This window comes from Ornithodoros turicata, chromosome 7 (genome assembly GCF_037126465.1).
Source record: "Ornithodoros turicata isolate Travis chromosome 7, ASM3712646v1, whole genome shotgun sequence".
Lineage (NCBI taxonomy): Eukaryota > Metazoa > Arthropoda > Arachnida > Ixodida > Argasidae > Ornithodoros > Ornithodoros turicata.
The window spans coordinates 29,126,511-29,149,880 of NC_088207.1; the positions used below are offsets into that span (position 1 = coordinate 29,126,511).

General features: G+C 53.3%; 1 protein-coding gene across 1 annotated transcript in view; it reads left to right on the forward strand.

Annotated features, from left to right (window-relative positions):
• LOC135400552 (fibroin heavy chain-like) overlaps positions 1–13,525 on the forward strand; it is a 47,016-nt gene extending 33,491 nt beyond the window's left edge. The window contains exon 4 of the mRNA XM_064632388.1: positions 5,181–13,525. Within this exon, the coding sequence (XP_064488458.1) occupies positions 5,181–13,525 (8,345 nt within the window). The remainder of the gene's footprint in view (positions 1–5,180) is intronic.
• Positions 13,526–23,370: the final 9,845 nt, after the last annotated feature.

Below are 23,370 nucleotides of genomic sequence, written 5' to 3' on the forward strand. Positions count from 1 at the left end.
GACGACTTTCCGTCGGATCATGTTATACTTTACAACTACAATCCAGTAAAAGAACAGATATACATTAGCGAGCGACCCTTACGCAACGCACGTCAGGGATTGCAAGTCCCTTCTAATGGCAAAGACAGTCCAGTCCGTTCATGAATCGCTGTTGCCCAATGAATGGAAAGCCGGGAAGGTCGTGCCGATCTTTAAATCAGGAGGTCCTCACCTAACTAGCATTATCGACGTATACCCCTCACCAGGGAAAATTTTGTTGCATATTGTTTTTTCTCATTCTGTCAGGTTCCTGGAACAGAACTGCTCCTCTTATTTTCTGTCAGAATGGGTTTCGACGTAATCTTTCTGCGAGACACAACCAGCCCGTTTTGTACATTCCTTAACCACGACTTATCTGCAGAGACTGATGCAGCGTATCTCGATTTCCGATAAGCACCTGACAAGGTCCCTCACGAATACCTCCCAAGGTAGATTTAGCGAGGTAGCGAAGGCGGGAAAAAAACCAAACCTGACCCGGCAACACTGTCAGCTCCGTGACTCGAGCGATCCTGGATGTTGGGAGCACAGGTACAGTCGTAAACCAAAAATATTTACGACGCGCGGATTGGTCTTGCATATATTAATAGTTTATTCATAATTCACGTATAGGTGGGGTGCATTGACGTGCGCTGGTTCACCAGGAAGAGGGAAAAGAAGCATGCGTATGGGGAGGTGCGCCGGTTCGCCAGAAAGAGGGAAAAAGCACGGGTAAAGCTATGGTGTGACGTCGTATGCACGCCTCCTATAGGAAAGGCTACCTGTAGCCCCACTAGTACACATTTACCAAATCATCTACTACCGGAGTACGTTTCCGTATCCTGCTCCTCTGCGCATGTGTAGCAGTAGGCTCGTTTGTCCGTGCATTCTTCTATCCGTGTCGTGTGCCCGTGCATTGTAATGCGCAGTTCGTACACTTTTTGTATTAAACAGGAAGCGACGTTCACATCTCGAAGCTGTAGACGAAGATTAACACGCGTGAACAGATGAGTGCCATGCATCCCGTACTGCCGGCCCCGCGACAAAAAGGTTTCGTCATGGCAAGACCGGCCATGATAGCGTGAGTGCTAGCGAGCCAGCTGTGCGCCAACGATGCCATGTTCTTTTGCAACGGACCCATTATGACCACTCATTGAAGAAATACAAACGGCTAATCACTACGTGTATGTTTAGGTATAGGTGAGGAATGAACATTAAGTGAAATTTCCTGTTTACTTGAGGTTATCACGTACCCTGTGTCAAAACCTGTGATAACTCTGTATTGCGAACTGATTTGCGTCATTAAACCTGATGTGATTTATTTTTCTCTGTTCTCGTCTGGTATTGCTGCCCTGTGTGATAAGTATGGTTCGTCAGGTAAAAGGGAAGGGAATACAACACAAACGAAGTACGCGAATGCGAAGGCGCCATGGCTAATTATGCACTGCTTGCTATTCATGCAGCTGACGTCATATCTGACGTAATTTATTTACAAAAGTAGTAGTCCACGCAACGGATGGATGGTGCTGACAGTCCCTATCATGGCGTCATCTGAAGTCGCAGGGACCTATGGGGGTTTCGCTACCTGTCTATATATACTTTGTACCTCCTCCTTAAACTCACCGAACTAAACTTTGATAAGTTACTCTTTCCCTGGATAAGCGATATTCTTTAGGACCGGTCATTTTTCGTCGCATGTAACAATCACTACTCAGCAGAGCACTGAACGGGCCTAATTTTCAGGCCCGTGCCCGGCACAGGCCCGGCTGCTGCGGCCCGCACCCGGCCCGGGCCCGACGTCTTCTATAGATTGACAGCCCGGCCCGAGCCCGACTCCGCCGGCCCGTGCCCAGCCCGTACCCGACTGTTTCCATGCTCAGGCCCGGTCCGAGCCCGCCTCTACTACTATATGTTCTCGAGGCCCAAATGCGTATTTAGATTTACTAAAGACCACAGCGCAGCGAGGAAAAGGGCGCAGCTAATTCGTAGAGAGTGAGGAAGTACACCCGAACGGATCGGCTGTGTTTCTATGCCGGCAAGCCGCTCTGTGCTTGGTGCTTGCCTGCTTGAGAAGGCAGCGCGCAGCGGCGCATGGGCGATATGTATGTACCTTGCGGTTCAAGACAGGCTCATCTTCACTCTATTGCGCATGCACCGGTGTTAAGCCTGGTTTAGAGTCCGACGGAGGGGGGCGTAACGACGCGCGGCGCGCATCGCGAGCCGCCGCCGGTGCGTTCATAGTTCGACGACACTCGGCGAAGCGCACCGCGGCGGCAACGCGTGACTGCGCCAGCCGCCGTCGGGGAAGTAGAACAATGCTCTACATCTGACGGTGGCGAGCGAGCTGTGCATGGCGTGGGCTCTGGTGGACTTGCATTTCCCAACGTGGCGTCGCCCATTGAGCTTTTGATCGAAACTGGAAAGGAACATCCGTGCCTATATAATAAATGACGGATGGACTATAGAGACAAGCAAAAGAAGATCAACTGGGAAGACGTGCGACTTCCTTATTTAATTCAGTGTTCATGTTTGGGGCTACCAAACGTATTACAGTAATACAAACATAACAGTGCCAACGATGGGAACACGGATTGTCTTCAGTCGGGTTCCAGTACGCGGGTACAGATACGACTGCTTTCCCACTGCGAAATGTGAAAATATCCGGTGCTGTTTTCCTTGCGCTGCGCCGAATGGCGTCGAACTATGATCGCGGCAGGATAAGAATGCGTGGTGTAGCGAACGCTGGCTGTCGGCACGCAGCGCGGGCGGCCATGGGCGAAGACTACGTCGGACTCTAAACCAGCCTTTAGTTTCCCTTACTCGAACTCTCACGCGAACGAAATATGTCATGTTCGCGTACATGCCGGCGTTGTCAAACCCGTACCCGGCCCGGGTCCAGTGGTTGAAACCCGAGCCCGGCCCAGACCCGCATAAAAAACGCACAGCCCGAGCCCTAAGCCCGGGCTCGGGCTTTCGGGTAAGACCGGGCCCGTGCAGTGCTCAACTCAGTTCATGTGGCAGCTCCTTCTGGAATCGGCAATTTCCATGTTTGTACCGCCCCTAGCGGCGGAATGCCGAACGTCGTATTTTGACCACAAATTAACATGGCTGGCTACGCTTTTCGGACTGGCACGTCGCGTTGTGTTATACTTCTTTTTCTTTTTTTTTTCTTTTTGTTACATTTGAATGAATAAATACCTGCTGATTGGCAGGGTTGGCTCTCTTGGCTGTGGTTTCTCGAAATCTATTAAACCTCTATTCCTACTTGATTTTCAATCATCCTCTACCTTCTCTACTATAGTATCTTTTTCTTTTGTCTTTCCTTAGCTATTCTATTGGACCGAGCCCTGCGATACCTCGTGTGGTGTGGGGTCTCGGGCTTTCAGACACATGTCGGCACAGTTCCCCTAGAAGTCGGCCCAGGACGCACATTTCCCCAGGGCGTCAGTCGTGACGTTGCCCACATACGTGAGGCCGACAACGGCAAGCCCTTTCAACATCACCACCACCACCGTGTGGGGTCTCGGTCCTCACCTTGTCTTCTTCTTCTCTGAGTGTAATGGCACGTCGCGTGGCAAAATAGCAAGAGAATACTGCAAGAACAATGCGGAAAGAGTGAAATATCTCACATGGACGAAGCATAATGAATACGTAATTATTGGTAAAGCTCATCGTTCACTTAGCTTCAGAAGGCAGGACCTCAAAATGGCACACCAACACTTGAAAATACTAGCGAACTGAGAGTGGCGATGGATGAGATTAGGTTAGGTAAGGAGACTTCACTGAGGTTAGTCCAAGTTAGGTTACTATACGGGGGCTGTTCTTCTCCCCCTCCCCGGTGCTCCCTCTAGCCGCGGGTACCGGCATCAAATTGTCCTTCCGACTCTGCATCACGCCGCGTTACAGCAATCCGGAGATGCGCTAACAGGTAGATGACGTCACCAATTCGTATTCGTACCGCATTGACATATTTGTACCGCACCTGAAGACGTATTTACGTCAGAGCGTCACTAGTGACATCACGGCTACTGGTACATGAGCTACTTGCATTGTTCATGTTGTTGGAGCTGGAGACAGGTTACTGCGAGCAACGTCTCGTTACAAAGAGTTTCGCAGCCAATCATGGGCATTGCCGTTTTTGTGGTCATGTGTACGTCAACCATTGCAATATGTTACGCGACTGACGAGCACCTCACAAATTTCATTATAGGAACTGTAAAGTGAAATAAAACCACAATGTTTCAATGCTCCACCATGTAGACTTCACACTATGTCATCACACACACACAAGTCATCACATCTCAGTTCTTCACACTTTTCGCACTAATTAATTTTGAACACTTTTAGAAACTGAAAGGTGGCGACCCTCAACGTTCGCAAAGAACAAAGTTGGATTGGCGAACACACATTACGTGATACTGTACGCATTTGAGACAGGTTACTTACCATTAGACTTTTTTTTAAGAATAACCCAATTCTTGAGAAATTCGGTTTAAACTGTTAACGGTTGTAACGCCCGAGTTCCGTGCCTGCGAGGTGATCTGTGCCATCGGTTGGCCTTTATCTCTCACTGTGTCTCTCTGTCGTCTCCTAGCTGTATTGCCGCTGTTTGGAAAACGTCGCATCCAAGAGATTTAACCGAATGTGTGGTTTGCGTTTTTGTGTTCCGGAATGCACAAACCGTGCACATTCACAATGAAATGCTTACTGCACTCGCGATACACGCACTATCTCGTCTGATGTATCGTCTAGTTGCTTGCGTCCTCAGTAGATGGCGCGCGTGTTGCCTCATGTTCGGGGCGCTTCTGGAGTCCACTAGCTTGCTTTGCGTAGCAATCTCCGAAATTCGATTGCTCAGAAAATACTCAATATACAGCATAACCATTACACACCTGAAGCGTCCACGTTACAAGCTTTCCGAAAACCATACAGTTTCTATAGGTTTGACATTCACTTTACAGTCCCTTTAACAAACTGGATTAATAAACCAAACTGATTAAAAATCGCCAAAATAAATTCTTCTCCAGCCTCGAGGAGCTCTCAAAAGATAAGCCGCCCAAATTTTCGTCTACACGTAGTTCCATCCTGATGTATCCTGTATTAAACAAAGAACAATACATTTTACGGTCATATTAAGAATGGATAATCTTTGCTCTATTTCACAGGTTGTTTTAATGTACTCCATCAAGCGAATTGTGGAGGTATCAGCTTCAAGAAGAATCACAAGGCAAGCAAAACTGTAAAAGCAGAATCTGATGTGCACTTGAAAGTATCGGATGGACGTGGCGACGGCGGAGACGGAGGCTCCGGCACGGGAGTTGGAATAGGAGGGCCCGGTGGCGACGGAGGCACTAATGGCAACGGCGGAGACGGAGGCCCTGGCACGGGAGTTGGAATAGGAGGACCCGGTGGCGACGGAGGCACTAATGGCAACGGCGGCGACGGAGGCCCTGGCACGGGAGTTGGAATAGGAGGACCCGGTGGCGACGGAGGCACTAATGGCAACGGCGGAGATGGAGGCCCAGGCACGGGAGTTGGAACAGGGGGACCCGGTGGCGACGGAGGCACTAATGGCAACGGCGGAGATGGAGGTCCAGGCACGGGAGTTGGAATAGGGGGACCCGGTGGCGACGGAGGCCGCAATGGCAACGGCGGAGACGGAGGCCCCGGCACTGGAGTTGGAATAGGAGGACCCGGTGGCGACGGAGGCACTAATGGCAACGGCGGAGACGGAGGCCCCGGCACTGGAGTTGGAATAGGAGGACCCGGTGGCGACGGAGGCACTAATGGCAACGGCGGAGACGGAGGCCCCGGCACGGGAGTTGGAATAGGAGGACCCGGTGGTGACGGAGGCACTAATGGCAACGGCGGTGATGGAGGCCCCGGCATGGGAGTTGGAATAGGGGGATCCGGTGGAGACGGAGGCCGCAATGGCAATGGCGGAGATGGAGGCCCCGCTACTGGAGTTGGAATAGGAGGACCCAGTGGTGACGTCGGCCGCAATGGCAACGGCGGAGACGGAGGATCCGGCACGGGAGTTGGAATAGGAGGGCCTGGTGGTGACGGAGGTTCTAATGGCAACGGCGGAGATGGAGGACCCGGCACGGGAGTCGGAATAGGAGGACCCGGTGGCAACGGAGGCCGCAATGGCAACGGCGGAGACGGAGGACCCGGCACGGGAGTCGGAATAGGAGGACCCGGTGGCAACGGAGGCCGCAATGGCAACGGCGGAGACGGAGGGCCCGGCACGGGAGTTCGAATTGGAGGACCAGGTGGTAACGGAGTGTTCATTGGCAACGGCGGAAATGGAGGTCCTGGAATGGGAGTCGGAATTGGAGGACCAGGTGGTAATGGGGGAGTTAATGGCAACGGCGGAAACGGAGGACCTGGCACGGCAGTTGGAATTGGTGGACGAGGTGGTAAAGGATGGTTTTTTCGACTCGGGGGAAACGGAGGATCTGGTACAGGAGTTGGCATAGGAGGAGCAGGTGGTAATGGAGGCCTTTTCGGTAACGGCGGAAGTGGAGGAACCGGCACGGGAGTTGGAATAGGAGGGTCAGGTGGTAATGGAGTGTTTTTTGGCTCTGGCGGAAATGGAGGACCTGGTACAGGAGTTGGAATTGGAGGACCAGGTGGTGACGGAGGCACTAATGGCAACGGCGGAGATGGAGGCCCCGGCACGGGAGTTGGAATAGGGGGACCCGGTGGTGACGGAGGCCACAATGGCAACGGCGGAGACGGAGGCCCCGGCACGGGAGTTGGAATAGGAGGACCCGGTGGCGACGGAGGCACTAATGGCAATGGCGGAGATGGAGGCCCCGGCACGGGAGTTGGAATAGGAGGACCAGGTGGTGACGGAGGCACTAATGGCAACGGCGGAAATGGAGGCCCCGGCACGGGAGTCGGAATAGGAGGACCCGGTGGCGACGGAGGCACTAATGGGAACGGCGGAGACGGAGGACCCGGCACGGGAGTCGGAATAGGAGGACCCGGTGGCGACGGAGGCCGCAATGGCAACGGCGGAGACGGAGGCCCCGGCACGGGAGTTGGAATAGGAGGACCCGGTGGCGACGGAGGCCGCAATGGCAACGGCGGAGACGGAGGCCCCGGCACGGGAGTTGGAATAGGAGGACCCGGTGGCGACGGAGGCACTAATGGCAATGGCGGAGATGGAGGCCCCGGCACGGGAGTCGGAATAGGGGGACCCGGTGGCAACGGAGGCCGCAATGGCAACGGCGGAGACGGAGGCCCCGGCACGGGAGTTGGAATAGGAGGACCTGGTGGTGACGGAGGCACTAATGGCAACGGCGGAAATGGAGGCCCCGGCACGGGAGTTGGAATAGGGGGACCCGGTGGCAACGGAGGCAGCAATGGCAACGGCGGAGACGGAGGCCCCGGCACGGGAGTTGGAATAGGAGGACCTGGTGGTGACGGAGGCACTAATGGCAACGGCGGAAATGGAGGCCCCGGCACGGGAGTCGGAATAGGGGGACCCGGTGGCAACGGAGGCCGCAATGGCAACGGCGGAGACGGAGGCCCCGGCACGGGAGTTGGAATAGGAGGACCTGGTGGTGACGGAGGCACTAATGGCAACGGCGGAAATGGAGGCCCCAGCACGGGAGTTGGAATAGGGGGACCCGGTGGCAACGGAGGCAGCAATGGCAACGGCGGAGACGGAGGCCCCGGCACGGGAGTTGGAATAGGAGGACCTGGTGGTGACGGAGGCACTAATGGCAACGGCGGAAATGGAGGCCCCGGCACGGGAGTTGGAATAGGAGGACCTGGTGGTGACGGAGGCACTAATGGCAACGGCGGAAATGGAGGCCCCGGCACGGGAGTCGGAATAGGAGGACCCGGTGGCAACGGAGGCAGCAATGGCAATGGCGGAGACGGAGGACCCGGCACGGGAGTTGGAATAGGAGGACCCGGTGGCGACGGAGGCACTAATGGCAATGGCGGAGATGGAGGCCCCGGCACGGGAGTCGGAATAGGGGGACCCGGTGGCAACGGAGGCCGCAATGGCAACGGCGGAGACGGAGGCCCCGGCACGGGAGTTGGAATAGGAGGACCTGGTGGTGACGGAGGCACTAATGGCAACGGCGGAAATGGAGGCCCCGGCACGGGAGTTGGAATAGGAGGACCTGGTGGTGACGGAGGCACTAATGGCAACGGCGGAAATGGAGGCCCCGGCACGGGAGTTGGAATAGGGGGACCCGGTGGCAACGGAGGCAGCAATGGCAACGGCGGAGACGGAGGCCCCGGCACGGGAGTTGGAATAGGAGGACCTGGTGGTGACGGAGGCACTAATGGCAATGGCGGAGATGGAGGCCCCGGCACGGGAGTCGGAATAGGGGGACCCGGTGGCAACGGAGGCCGCAATGGCAACGGCGGAAACGGAGGCCCCGGCACGGGAGTTGGAATAGGGGGACCCGGTGGCAACGGAGGCAGCAATGGCAACGGCGGAGACGGAGGCCCCGGCACGGGAGTTGGAATAGGGGGACCCGGTGGCAACGGAGGCAGCAATGGCAACGGCGGAGACGGAGGCCCCGGCACGGGAGTTGGAATAGGAGGACCTGGTGGTGACGGAGGCACTAATGGCAACGGCGGAAATGGAGGCCCCGGCACGGGAGTTGGAATAGGAGGACCTGGTGGTGACGGAGGCACTAATGGCAACGGCGGAAATGGAGGCCCCGGCACGGGAGTTGGAATAGGGGGACCCGGTGGTGACGGAGGCCGCAATGGCAACGGCGGAGACGGAGGCCCCGGCACGGGAGTTGGAATAGGGGGACCCGGTGGCAACGGAGGCAGCAATGGCAACGGCGGAGACGGAGGCCCCGGCACGGGAGTTGGAATAGGAGGACCTGGTGGTGACGGAGGCACTAATGGCAACGGCGGAAATGGAGGCCCCGGCACGGGAGTCGGAATAGGAGGACCCGGTGGCAACGGAGGCAGCAATGGCAATGGCGGAGACGGAGGACCCGGCACGGGAGTTGGAATAGGAGGACCTGGTGGTGACGGAGGCACTAATGGCAACGGCGGAAATGGAGGCCCCGGCACGGGAGTCGGAATAGGAGGACCCGGTGGCAACGGAGGCAGCAATGGCAGTGGCGGAGACGGAGGACCCGGCACGGGAGTTGGAATAGGAGGACCCGGTGGCGACGGAGGCACTAATGGCAATGGCGGAGATGGAGGCCCCGGCACGGGAGTCGGAATAGGGGGACCCGGTGGCAACGGAGGCCGCAATGGCAACGGCGGAGACGGAGGCCCCGGCACGGGAGTTGGAATAGGAGGACCTGGTGGTGACGGAGGCACTAATGGCAACGGCGGAAATGGAGGCCCCGGCACGGGAGTTGGAATAGGGGGACCCGGTGGCAACGGAGGCAGCAATGGCAACGGCGGAGACGGAGGCCCCGGCACGGGAGTTGGAATAGGAGGACCTGGTGGTGACGGAGGCACTAATGGCAACGGCGGAAATGGAGGCCCCGGCACGGGAGTTGGAATAGGAGGACCTGGTGGTGACGGAGGCACTAATGGCAACGGCGGAAATGGAGGCCCCGGCACGGGAGTTGGAATAGGGGGACCCGGTGGTGACGGAGGCCGCAATGGCAACGGCGGAGACGGAGGCCCCGGCACGGGAGTTGGAATAGGGGGACCCGGTGGCAACGGAGGCAGCAATGGCAACGGCGGAGACGGAGGCCCCGGCACGGGAGTTGGAATAGGAGGACCTGGTGGTGACGGAGGCACTAATGGCAACGGCGGAAATGGAGGCCCCGGCACGGGAGTCGGAATAGGAGGACCCGGTGGCAACGGAGGCAGCAATGGCAATGGCGGAGACGGAGGACCCGGCACGGGAGTTGGAATAGGAGGACCCGGTGGCGACGGAGGCACTAATGGCAACGGCGGAAATGGAGGCCCCGGCACGGGAGTTGGAATAGGGGGACCCGGTGGCAACGGAGGCAGCAATGGCAACGGCGGAGACGGAGGCCCCGGCACGGGAGTTGGAATAGGAGGACCTGGTGGTGACGGAGGCACTAATGGCAACGGTGGAAATGGAGGCCCCGGCACGGGAGTTGGAATAGGAGGACCTGGTGGTGACGGAGGCACTAATGGCAACGGCGGAAATGGAGGCCCCGGCACGGGAGTTGGAATAGGGGGACCCGGTGGTGACGGAGGCCGCAATGGCAACGGCGGAGACGGAGGCCCCGGCACGGGAGTTGGAATAGGGGGACCCGGTGGCGACGGAGGCAGCAATGGCAACGGCGGAGACGGAGGCCCCGGCACGGGAGTTGGAATAGGAGGACCTGGTGGTGACGGAGGCACTAATGGCAACGGCGGAAATGGAGGCCCCGGCACGGGAGTCGGAATAGGAGGACCCGGTGGCAACGGAGGCAGCAATGGCAATGGCGGAGACGGAGGACCCGGCACGGGAGTTGGAATAGGAGGACCCGGTGGCGACGGAGGCACTAATGGCAATGGCGGAGATGGAGGCCCCGGCACGGGAGTCGGAATAGGGGGACCCGGTGGCAACGGAGGCCGCAATGGCAACGGCGGAAACGGAGGCCCCGGCACGGGAGTTGGAATAGGGGGACCCGGTGGCAACGGAGGCAGCAATGGCAACGGCGGAGACGGAGGCCCCGGCACGGGAGTTGGAATAGGGGGACCCGGTGGCAACGGAGGCAGCAATGGCAACGGCGGAGACGGAGGCCCCGGCACGGGAGTTGGAATAGGAGGACCCGGTGGTGACGGAGGCACTAATGGCAACGGCGGAAATGGAGGCCCCGGCACGGGAGTTGGAATAGGGGGACCCGGTGGTGACGGAGGCCGCAATGGCAACGGCGGAGACGGAGGCCCCGGCACGGGAGTTGGAATAGGGGGACCCGGTGGCAACGGAGGCAGCAATGGCAACGGCGGAGACGGAGGCCCCGGCACGGGAGTTGGAATAGGAGGACCTGGTGGTGACGGAGGCACTAATGGCAACGGCGGAAATGGAGGCCCCGGCACGGGAGTCGGAATAGGAGGACCCGGTGGCAACGGAGGCAGCAATGGCAATGGCGGAGACAGAGGACCCGGCACGGGAGTTGGAATAGGAGGACCCGGTGGCGACGGAGGCACTAATGGCAACGGCGGAGACAGAGGACCCGGCACGGGAGTTGGAATAGGAGGACCCGGTGGCGACGGAGGCACTAATGGCAACGGCGGAAATGGAGGCCCCGGCACGGGAGTTGGAATAGGGGGACCCGGTGGCAACGGAGGCAGCAATGGCAACGGCGGAGACGGAGGCCCCGGCACGGGAGTTGGAATAGGAGGACCTGGTGGTGACGGAGGCACTAATGGCAACGGTGGAAATGGAGGCCCCGGCACGGGAGTTGGAATAGGAGGACCTGGTGGTGACGGAGGCACTAATGGCAACGGCGGAAATGGAGGCCCCGGCACGGGAGTTGGAATAGGGGGACCCGGTGGCAACGGAGGCAGCAATGGCAACGGCGGAGACGGAGGCCCCGGCACGGGAGTTGGAATAGGAGGACCTGGTGGTGACGGAGGCACTAATGGCAACGGCGGAAATGGAGGCCCCGGCACGGGAGTCGGAATAGGAGGACCCGGTGGCAACGGAGGCAGCAATGGCAACGGCGGAGACGGAGGATCCGGAACGGGAGTCGGAATAGGAGGACCCGGTGGCGACGGAGGCCGCAATGGCAACGGCGGAGACGGAGGCCCCGGCACGGGAGTCGGAATAGGAGGACCCGGTGGCAACGGAGGCCGCAATGGCAACGGCGGAGACGGAGGCCCCGGCACGGGAGTCGGAATAGGAGGACCCGGTGGCAACGGAGGCCGCAATGGCAACGGCGGAGACGGAGGCCCCGGCACGGGAGTCGGAATAGGAGGACCCGGTGGTGACGGAGGCACTAATGGCAACGGCGGAAACGGAGGCCCCGGCACGGGAGTCGGAATAGGAGGACCCGGTGGCAACGGAGGCCGCAATGGCAACGGCGGAGACGGAGGACCTGGCACGGGAGTCGGAATAGGAGGACCCGGTGGCAACGGAGGCCGCAATGGCAACGGCGGAGACGGAGGACCCGGCACGGGAGTCGGAATAGGAGGACCCGGTGGTGACGGAGGCACTAATGGCAACGGCGGAAACGGAGGCCCCGGCACGGGAGTCGGAATAGGAGGACCCGGTGGCGATGGAGGCACTAATGGCAATGGCGGAGATGGAGGCCCCGGCACGGGAGTTGGAATAGGGGGACCCGGTGGCAACGGAGGCAGCAATGGCAACGGCGGAGACGGAGGATCCGGAACGGGAGTCGGAATAGGAGGACCCGGTGGCGACGGAGGCCGCAATGGCAACGGCGGAGACGGAGGCCCCGGCACGGGAGTCGGAATAGGAGGACCCGGTGGCAACGGAGGCCGCAATGGCAACGGCGGAGACGGAGGCCCCGGCACGGGAGTCGGAATAGGAGGACCCGGTGGTGACGGAGGCACTAATGGCAACGGCGGAAACGGAGGCCCCGGCACGGGAGTCGGAATAGGAGGACCCGGTGGCAACGGAGGCCGCAATGGCAACGGCGGAGACGGAGGACCCGGCACGGGAGTCGGAATAGGAGGACCCGGTGGCAACGGAGGCCGCAATGGCAACGGCGGAGACGGAGGCCCCGGGACGGGAGTCGGAATAGGAGGACCCGGTGGTGACGGAGGCACTAATGGCAACGGCGGAAACGGAGGCCCCGGCACGGGAGTCGGAATAGGAGGACCCGGTGGCAACGGAGGCCGCAATGGCAACGGCGGAGACGGAGGACCCGGCACGGGAGTCGGAATAGGAGGACCCGGTGGCAACGGAGGCCGCAATGGCAACGGCGGAGACGGAGGACCCGGCACGGGAGTCGGAATAGGAGGACCAGGTGGTAACGGAGTGTTCATTGGCAACGGCGGAAATGGAGGTCCTGGAATGGGAGTCGGAATTGGAGGACCAGGTGGTAATGGGGGAGTTAATGGCAACGGCGGAAACGGAGGACCTGGCACGGCAGTTGGAATTGGTGGACGAGGTGGTAAAGGATGGTTTTTTCGAATCGGGGGAAACGGAGGATCTGGTACAGGAGTTGGCATAGGAGGAGCAGGTGGTAATGGAGGACTTTTCGGTAACGGCGGAAGTGGAGGACCCGGCACGGGAGTTGGAATAGGAGGGTCAGGTGGTAATGGAGTGTTTTTTGGCTCCGGCGGAAATGGAGGACCTGGTACAGGAGTTGGAATTGGAGGACCAGGTGGTAATGGGGGAGTTAATGGCAACGGCGGAAACGGAGGAGCTGGCACGGCAGTTGGAATTGGTGGACGAGGTGGTAAAGGATGGTTTTTTGGCATGGGAGGAAACGGAGGATCTGGTACAGGAGTTGGAATAGGAGGACCAGGTGGTAGCGGAGGACTTTTCGGTAACGGCGGAAATGGAGGACCCGGCATGGGACTTGGAGTAGGAGGACCAGGAGGCAATGGCGGAGGAAGAATAATTATCCCCGGTTGAAAATGCAGTTTGTCGGGAACTACAATTATGTGGGTAGTCTGGAAGCATTCTTGTGATTTATTATTTTGCTTTATAGAAAATACCTGTTGTAAATATATTCTCGCTTTGGTTATATGAGTGTTTAATTGTGGATTAAAGTACGTATTGCAATTACAGATATATCTTTGATACTGAGCATCCATACTAAACTGGGCATTATGTGCACTGCTTCGGTGAATCTTAGTTTGCTGCGCATTTCCGAATAGACCTCTCCCCGTTTACAAACAAATGACTACTTCCGGACTACAACAAAGTCCGGTAACATGACTTAAAAAGCTTATATGACTCGATGTGTTAAAAAGTAACTCGACATTGCACATCCATGAGCAAAAGGTGCAAGCGAGCTTGTGTGCTGTAGAAAGAGACTGAGATTGGCTGTAACTACTGTTATGCAGTTCAACTACAACTACGAACCACCCCTTGAAAGCGTATAGTTTAACTATTAGTGTAACTACATCATAGCCCCAATATTTAAAACTACTTCGTAACTACTGGGACGTAGTTTTATCTACATTTTAACTATCTTGGCGTTAACTATTTTGGCGCGGTGTCCAACCTATCCTACACCGACGGTCCTGTTTACGGACAATGCGCTCTACATGAAGCAGAACTGCTGGATAGTATGCAGAGCCCTGTGATCAGAGTCAGGGATCGGAATCGGAACTGAACCGTAACCGAAAACCGCAAAAAAAAACGTTATTTTTTGCCGAACGGAACCCGAACCGAACCGTAAACATTTTTTCTCCCTCCTTGAACGAACCGGAACTGAACCGAAAAAATATGATGCGGTAACCGGTTCGCGAGACGGTAAAAATGCCTATATTTTCTCATTCGGCTGCCGCGCATAAGCTCCCTGCATCGCTCGGAATCTTGCCGAATTGATAGAACAGACAAATAAATAAACTAAGAACTGGTTAGTCCATGCACCTCCTACAGCTTCACCTCCAAAAGGTTCACGATCCCTGTAGATTTTTGTAACTCGAGGTGTAAAAGAAGATGTGCTACAAGACAGCTACGTTTTGTATTATTGCCTCGGCGGCTTCCTTTCATTAAGCACCGCAGTGTGAAGGCGGCGTAAATTTTGATAGTTCACAGTGACATCCACAAGCAACGCAGACCTCTAGCGATGAAGGGAAAGAGGCTGGCGTGTGGTCCAGAGCATGGAGGAAGGGATCACAGAGGCGGCTTCCCACCATCTTTTCAGCGGGGACCGTGCTGGCTTGCGCATGGGACTCTGAGATACTCCAATCTACCACGTGACCGCTTACTTTCCTTTTTTTCTTGATAAATTGGCGACAGCCTTTTGCAATGAAGTTCAATGGTACGCTGTGCGCCATTTCCCAGCACTTTTCAGTACAGTAAAGGATGATCTTCTGTGCACTGCATAGTTCTCTATCGAGGGAGTAAGCTTTAGGAACAAGGAACAAGCCGTCGCAGGAACCTGATATTACCTCTCGCATGTGACACACTGATTAGCATAGATAGAGAAGTTACCCGTCAAAAAGAACTCGTTACGACTTAAGTTCCGGTATGAAAAACATAACTAAGGTAATATCCAAGTTCTTCAGCCTGAAATGTAACCCGCAGTTCCTTAGAAAAAAGCACGAGTTACTTCCAAGTTACTTCGGACACAGAATAGCACTACACAGCTGCTGAGCATGTTAGCAGAGTTCAACGTTCAGCTGCCTGCGGAAGAGTGCAATACGCTTCGACCGTTTTCGTTTATGACCAACAATTCGAACGTTTTGCATCTTAGTCCCAGTGTGTGCACAATGGTTCAGCTTCATTTCAATGGCAGCGGATCTTACTTCCTGAGTAGAATACAGTCATTGATTGAATATCACGTTTTATTGCCTAAAATGCCTCGAAAGAACCGGAGAGAAAGCAAGAAAATAAGTGTACGTGAGTAAAAAAAGAAAAGTAACTTGTAACTTAGTTTAAGTTACTTTGATAAAGTTTGAAAATTTGAAAAAGAAACGAGTCCCTCTGAAAGTCACAACGGCGCAAAAGTACCCAGTTAAGTTACAAGTAGGGTTCCGGGTATTATTTCTAGGCATTACCGAAGGATATTTTTCGGAGTTTATTTGGGTTTCCGAAGAACGAAGTTTTTCGGAATGCATGATTTACAGTTAATATCCGAAATTTTGAGAAAACTTGACTGCGCACGCACGGTTGTGCAACAAAAACGCAACACTACAGAGACACAAGCTTAAAAATACATTTCGTGCTGCGAACACTGAAGTGTTTCACAATTCCAAATGCACCCTTTCCGTGTAGTCACTGTTATAGCAGTGCTTGCATACGACAACCTCTACATTGAGATCTCAGGACCATGTGTGAACTCATCGAAACCAGAGTACTCCTTGACGTAGTCTCAGTGCAGCTTTATTTTGCGTCCCATCTTCTCGGAAGCTCTGCAACTAGTTGCCCTTCCAAAAAGATCACTCCGTATGACCTCAGTTCGGTGCTCATTTTAGTGCTTAGGTCAATGTAGGACAAGGAAATAGGGAAACAGACTGGGGAAAACCCCGGGCTTGTGAATCCTCATAGTGGTCGGTATGACCGCCGAAGAAAACGCTAGGTCGCTGAGACCATTATCATGTATCCGAGGACGGTATCCGAGGTCAGAAGAAACCCAGGACACAAAAGGAGGCCAAGAACAGTAACATCATAGCTATAAAAAAAAAAAAACATATGCCAAGAGGAGTTTTTCAGATTAATCCGAATTGCTTAAAATTTTACCGGGCTATGTGTTTTTCGGATAAATCCGACAACCCCGGAACCCTAGTACAAGTCACTAACAAAAGAAACCTCGTTACAGTATCGATTTACCTCGAACTCTGCTGATTAGTACAGCAGACGTAAACCGGTTTGAACCGATAAATATCGGTTCAAACCGTTATTTTGGCTGCGCTGAACCCGAACCGATAACCTTGAACCGAAACTTGAACCAAACCTCAAAAAATAACGGTTCCGAGCCCTGGTTTTAGTCGGCTGTCTTTTTTTCTTTTTTTGTTTAATGATTCAGGCATTTTTATTGCTTCATATGATTACGCTGCAAGTTTCTATTTATTGACTTTAGACCCGAGATGTAAATTAGAAATTTGTAGAGCGTGCCGAGAATCGGCAATCGCAACTCTTTCCTGTGGCGACGTACGGCTAAAAAAGAAAGTTCGCGCGCCGTAGAAACCTAAGTACTGTAGCGAACTTTATTATTTATAAATATAAATTACTCTCACGGCTTACAGCATTGAAGAGGGGAGTGGCTATGCAAGCGAAAACAGGTTACAGGGGATGTGTTAATTACATATTAATAAATGTACATTATGTATGTACCAATACATTATATATCGTATGTTATACATTGCTATCATGAGATACATTGGGCATGAACACAAAGCGAATCTCTGAACTGAGCGGTGTCAGTGATAGCAGTAAGCTGGCCGGGTTAACTACAGAAAAATGGAATAATTACGTACCCAGAGATAGTTTCTGACTACTTTTTAACTACTATGCAGTAGTTTAATTAATAGTTTAACTACATGTAGTTAGCTATTTGCCATCATGGAAAGAGTAACGTTTCTTTGAGCTTGAGGAACACAAAAGAGGAAGTCGCTTGTGTTCAAGTCTTGTGTTGTCCTCTGCGTCTTGTGTGTTCCTCAAACTCAAGGAAATGTTGTCTCGTTGTTGCACATCCGTCGACATCAAAGTTTGATGCAGCTGTTAACGCAAATCATAGTATTTTGCCTTTGTTTTCGTCAGCGTACATGCCACACCGTCGGTCATGTTTTCCCACCATGGCATAGGCATGCCATGAGAAGTAAATCAAAGAAAAAATTGGGCACTATCTTTGGGCACTTCACCAAACAAGTTCAAATGTTGGAGCCTTACAGGGCCCTATTTGCTCGCACTTGTATCTCCTCCAATCCATCCTCCCTTCACCAACTGTTACGAAAGGACATACACGACTCTCGACGTACGTTGGTAGGCGCCACAAAGCTACCCGTTTAAAGGAGCCCAGAAAGCCACCTACCAGCTCCCGTGGCGTTGTGGTTAGGATGGTCGCTTTTGACGCCGAGACTGGGAGGTGGTGGGTTCGAATCCCACCACCGGCTGTGCTGTCTGAGGTTTTCCCTGTGCTTTCCGAAATCTTTCCAGACGAATGTCGGCACAGCTCTCCCTGATGTCGGCCCAGGACGCATATTATGCGCCCTGTCCGGCTGTCCCCCACTCTTTCCTGCTGTCCTTTCTGCTGCCTATCCATGTCTCCACATCGGTACTCCGCTCATAGCCACAGTTGCTTCGCGGCGGTAACACGGAATAAAAAAAGGAAAACAGCAGGTCAAGGTTCCAGGATGAACAGGAAGTGGAAATCCAAAGGTGAATGAAGGGAAACTCGTTGTTCAATAACCGGGACCAGCCGTTCCTTTTCTTTTTCTTTTGTTTTTTTTTTATTGAAGCGTAAATTATATTTTACCTCATACTAATTTGCCTTCTCTGGCGTGCATTCGTGCACCTATTGCCCTCTATTGGAAGGAGTGCACTATAGCTTATGTGCGCTATGCTCGCGCGCCGAGAGGGGGCGCCACCAATCGGGGTACCATAGACATCTAAGACAGAGTTTCCCAAACTTTTGGCGGTGACGGACCCCCGGAAGCGATGAGAACCAATTCACGGACCCCCCCCCCCCCCCCCGCCACACACACACACACAAATATACCGGGATACGCGCTGTGTACACTGCATTGCAGACCGCGTTTAATACGCGAGACAGGGTATAACAAGGAACGAAATTACATTTATGCAAGCATAAACATGGTCAAGTGACTGACTAGACAGAAGCGAAGTTGACTTCCAACACCGCGTTCAGTGCGAGGTATCATCTGTAGTGTCACCATCGCTGCAAGAGGTCCGCAGGCTGCCAAATATAAAATGCGCTATAAACACAGGAACACTCTCAGTCGAACTCGAAGCAAAACGATATGACGCACTGTATTTCCCATGCTAGCCAGTGCATAACCAGCAACCTCGTCAGCTGCTGCGTGCTTTCGATACAGCTTCAAAAACGATTCCGGATTGATTTCTTCTTGTTGTTTGTATGTGTATGACGCGGACAAACGTGCATTGCAGGACTTTTCTATCAGAAATTAGAAGCTAGCCGTTGAAGCATGCTTGTGGCAATTTTGGAAGATCGGGCAGCATGTACGAGGGCGTGTTTGTGGGGACGAAAATCCTCACTGAAATGTGAGAGACGGTCGCGGACCCCCACAGACACTCTCGCGGACCCCCAGGGGTCCGCGGACCACACTTTGGGAAACACTGATCTAAGATACAAGCACGTGGCATGCATAGTTCATACGGCATGCAGTTAGACACGCTGACGCTATTATTTTTCAAGACGTCGCCACTGGCTAGGATTGTGTGGACATGTAACCGGAACTTCCATGTCTTCACACTTTCTTCTGCAACGAGCTTTCGAAACCTCCGCAAGTCCTCCCTGCAGTTGCACACCATCTCTTGCACAATGTATAAGGACGTGCTGCGCGACGATTTCACCTTTTACCTTCTTTCTTTGTTTCTTTTTGTTTCCTTTGCGACATGTAAATAAGGGAAACATATCGCTTGCTCCTCTGGAGAACACTGTCGGACTTCCACTGTCTCTTCCCTCACTGCTCGTCCAGCGGCGTCGGAAGTCCCTCAGGGCTGCGGGGAGGGGGGGGGGGGGTGCTATTCTAACCCAATCCGAACCCAGAGGAGCCATTGATGTTCTTATCAGAAACGACTCGTCAATGCAATCTGATGTCTCCGATGTCCGATTGAATCTTTTTTCCCCCGGTTCCGATGGAGGGCAAGTGCTCGAAACGTTAACTGTTACTTTTAACCTCTTTTTCCTTTTTTCCCCAAATTGCCTCCTTGGTACTTTACCCCTTTCGTTGTGTTCCCCCTGCATTTTGGACGGGTGCTTGTTTTCAGTCTGCGCGGTGACAGAGCTGAAAGCAAGTCTGTCTCGGACAACAGGCACAGATTAGAAATCGGGTGTCGGGACGCTCAGAGCAAAAGTTTGAGGGAAAGGCCGTTCGCTTTAGCATTTTCCCTTGATACCTATGGGGATCTACATGGAAATCACAAGAGATACGTATGCAATAGAGGAAGGCACGTTTATAGCATCTCAGAAACGAAGGGAGCAACATACACAGTTAGTAGAGTCATCCTGGTAGCAATGAAGTATATGGACGAAATAAGATTTCATATGTCCCAGGTCCAGCATATTTTTGTTGTTGGAAGCTGTATTTCCTATTCACGTGGCATTCACGCACCACCGCCTTTCTCCACCGTCATGAAAACAGCACGTGATATTCACGTGCACATCCGCACGCATGTGCAGCACACATGTACGGATATACAGCATGTGAATGTGGTACGTGCTCACGTATACTGTAGAAGTGTTTTTTTTTTTTTTTTGCGCGGAATTATTTTTCGCATTTTTCGCGCATACCTCCAAAATCGGGAATTTAAGTTCCCGCGAATAACTCTGGCCATAAGAGGGCGAAAATCGTGCGGCGTTCGACACTATACCATGACTACCTTGACCCTTTCTACTCCATGCAGCGTAGGCAGTTTAAGCAAGCCGGAGAAGATTGTTTTCCCATCAGGCGAGATGTAAAGAAATGAAAATTGATCACGCTTTTGTTACTCCTACAAACGCATTGCACTGTGCATACATACCACTATATCACGGAGCCGCAACATGGCTTTCCCCGCTTTCTCAAAACCAGCTTGTATGATTGTACGACATCGCAACCGAACTGTTCAGTGCCCTGAGTGATAGTGAATGAGAACAGCTAAGGTGGTGGTGGCTGGCCTGCACACGGTCAGTACTATGGCCTCGTGTAGGGTCCCTAAAGGCCATTGTACAGGGCCTTTCCTCCCATGTCTGTGAGGAGAAGAAAGGGATTGACCTAGAACGCCGCCATCCCCGTGAACCCCTATTGACCGCGGCACGATATGCAAGAGCAAAGCACTTCCGGAAACCTGTGTCGCGAATTTAAGTTCTGGCGAATCACTCCTCAAACCAGCTTTGTTCAAAAACGCGAAAATAGTTTCCACGCGGAAAAAACCACTTCTACAGTATTCGGATAAAGCTGCACTCACTTTTGTTATACCCTCTCTCCTGGGATATTGCGGCCTGCGAGGGCAGCTTGGGAGCTATTCCAATACATTCGGTTCGGAAGCTTCGATTGGAATTTCCAACATAGAATTTCATATTCGATTCTGAATGTGAATGAATATACAATTACGCGCATCGTTATTTGACAATATTCGATATTCTCATAGCCCCATGTAACAGGAAGTTCTCCTCGCCCGTGGTCGTAAACCAAGGGTGAAAGAGGAAGAAGGAAGAGCGCAATATCAGTCATGCGGTTATGGCAGTAGGATATTCCCGGAATGTTGTGTACGGGGGACACGTCTTTCGGATATGGTAAGTCGTACGCACGTCAGACCGGAAGATCCGTGAATACCCGGATAGAGGAACACAAAGGTAACGTAAAAATTGCGGAAGGTTCTTTTCTTCTGCTTACGAGAGCGTGCGTGTGCGAGGAATCGTTTTAACATTAGGGGGAAGTAGAAACAAATAGCACTTGAGATATGGATAGCATATCTGATAGGGCAGAGAAGATACATGTGCGTTAGCGACAATAATCCATAATTCTTGGCTTTAAGTCTCGCAACAACTACATGATCATGAGCGACGCCACAGTGGTTGGTCTTGCTATTTCGTGTTAGCGCCGCGAAGCAACTGTGGCTATGAGAGGCGTTCAGACGTGGATAGATGGAGAGAGGACGGCAGGCAGGAGTGGGGGACAAGGGAGGTTTAGTATGCGTCCTGGGCCGACTTTGAAGAGAACGGTACCGGTACTCGTCTGGAAAGTCTGCAGAAAATCCCTGGGAAAAACCTCAGACGGCACAGCCGGTGGTATAGGAAGTGGTCGGTCTGTGGATTGATTTTGCCCACCGCACGTGGTATTTAACGACCCTCGCGAAAGGCTACGCAAGGTCTAAGCAACCGGTACCTATGTGCGCGTTACCACAGAAAGCATGTCGTTATAGGGTAAAGAAGGGGAGCTTCCTTTCACAAAAAAAAACAAAAAAAAAAACATATTGTCCGGCGCTTTGAGGTGTGGTTGTATTCTGTGTGGTTTTCTGGAAAGATTTTGCGATTTTAGGTATGTCGTTCTCCAGGGACCAACACGCCCAAAAGACGTGTTAGGCTGTGGTTTCAGGAAAATGAAAGGGCACTTCCAGCAGGCACTGTAAGGAGGAGTACACTCCAAGAGATACTCTATGTTTGGTATACACTAGATCAGGAATAAGGAAAAGTACAAGCTTTACATCAATCACCCTACGGGGCCTTCTGGATGGCAGGGGATTCAGAAACACAGCACGTGAAGTCACTTATGCCCGGTTTCACCAACGCTGGTTATCTTTGAACCGAGATCAAGGGATGCGAAAACTTCAAGTAAACGCTCAATTCTTTTTTTACAAACCTTAGTTGGTGATGTGATGAATGTTTCAGTGACAACAAACACCTTTAGTGAAGCAAAGTTAAGTGTTAAATTCAAGTTAAAGGACCGTTGATCTCCATTCAAATGTTAGTCGGCGTTCGTGAAACCCGGTCTTAGACATATATGAGCTAGCCAGCCTGCGGAGGACGCTGATGAACGAAATTCTCAAATACAAAGAAGCCTAACGATCATAATTTTCTTACTCGCTTTTGCGAACATTCCACACAAAACACGTAAACGTCATTCTGTACGCAGAAGTGCTTATACAGGCGGGAGAATTAGAAACAAAAGGTTCTCCATCTACGACCACAAACCAAACTGTATCCTGCACACAATCCAAGCCGCTGTTTCCTACCTGAAACGCAACCCTTCCGGCACGCCGAAGCTATTTCGCGTAGCGCCGCAAAGCTCTACCCCAACTCTGCGAGATGCAATATCGCATTCCACGCAGCCAAACCGAAACTTCAGAAATACAAACTGTAGCCCACACAGTTTTCCCTGCCGGGGACTGACGGATCAATGCAACCGCCAGCAATCTGACTGGGTCGAAAGGGAGAGCCGTGCCATTCTGGATTGAACTGCAAATGGTTGGCATCCCCTCCAGCGCTTTCAATCTATGAACACCTCCCGCTCGCCTACTCTTCTAAAAATCGGGGTTAGAGTATGTTAATTGCTTAGGTAAGGATACGGCCACAATGCCATTGTGTACCTCGACGCCAGCCGTAAAATGAGACGCCGATTCCTCGCCAATGAGCACGGGCGCTTAGGGTGAGCATTCCTTCGACAGAGAGAAGTGCAGTTGGCGCACAAGCGTGTGCTATACAGTTTTAGTAGAGTATTCCGGTGTTAGCTCGGGAACTATTAATTATCTGCGAGACATGGATGTTGCTTCGTTGAAGGGAGCGGAGCGTCATGCTAGGCCTTCTTTATTTTGTAGGCCTCGCATTGCTCTCGTAAAAAAAGGAACTACACGGCATAATACGCTCCTATAGCAAACCGTCATCCCGAGTGACATCGTTTTCTCCCGTGACTTACTGAAAACAGGAAGTGTACGACTTTTTGTGACACATACTCAATTATTGGGGATAATACCGCATTAGGTACAATAGCCCACGTGTCTTGATGAGCGCCCCAGTTAAGATTCATGTGCCACATTGGATCGGTGAGCCCTCAGTTGACATATCCTCTTCCCTTTGTACCATCACTTTCCTTCCTGATTATATTCCCCTCCGCTCACTGAAA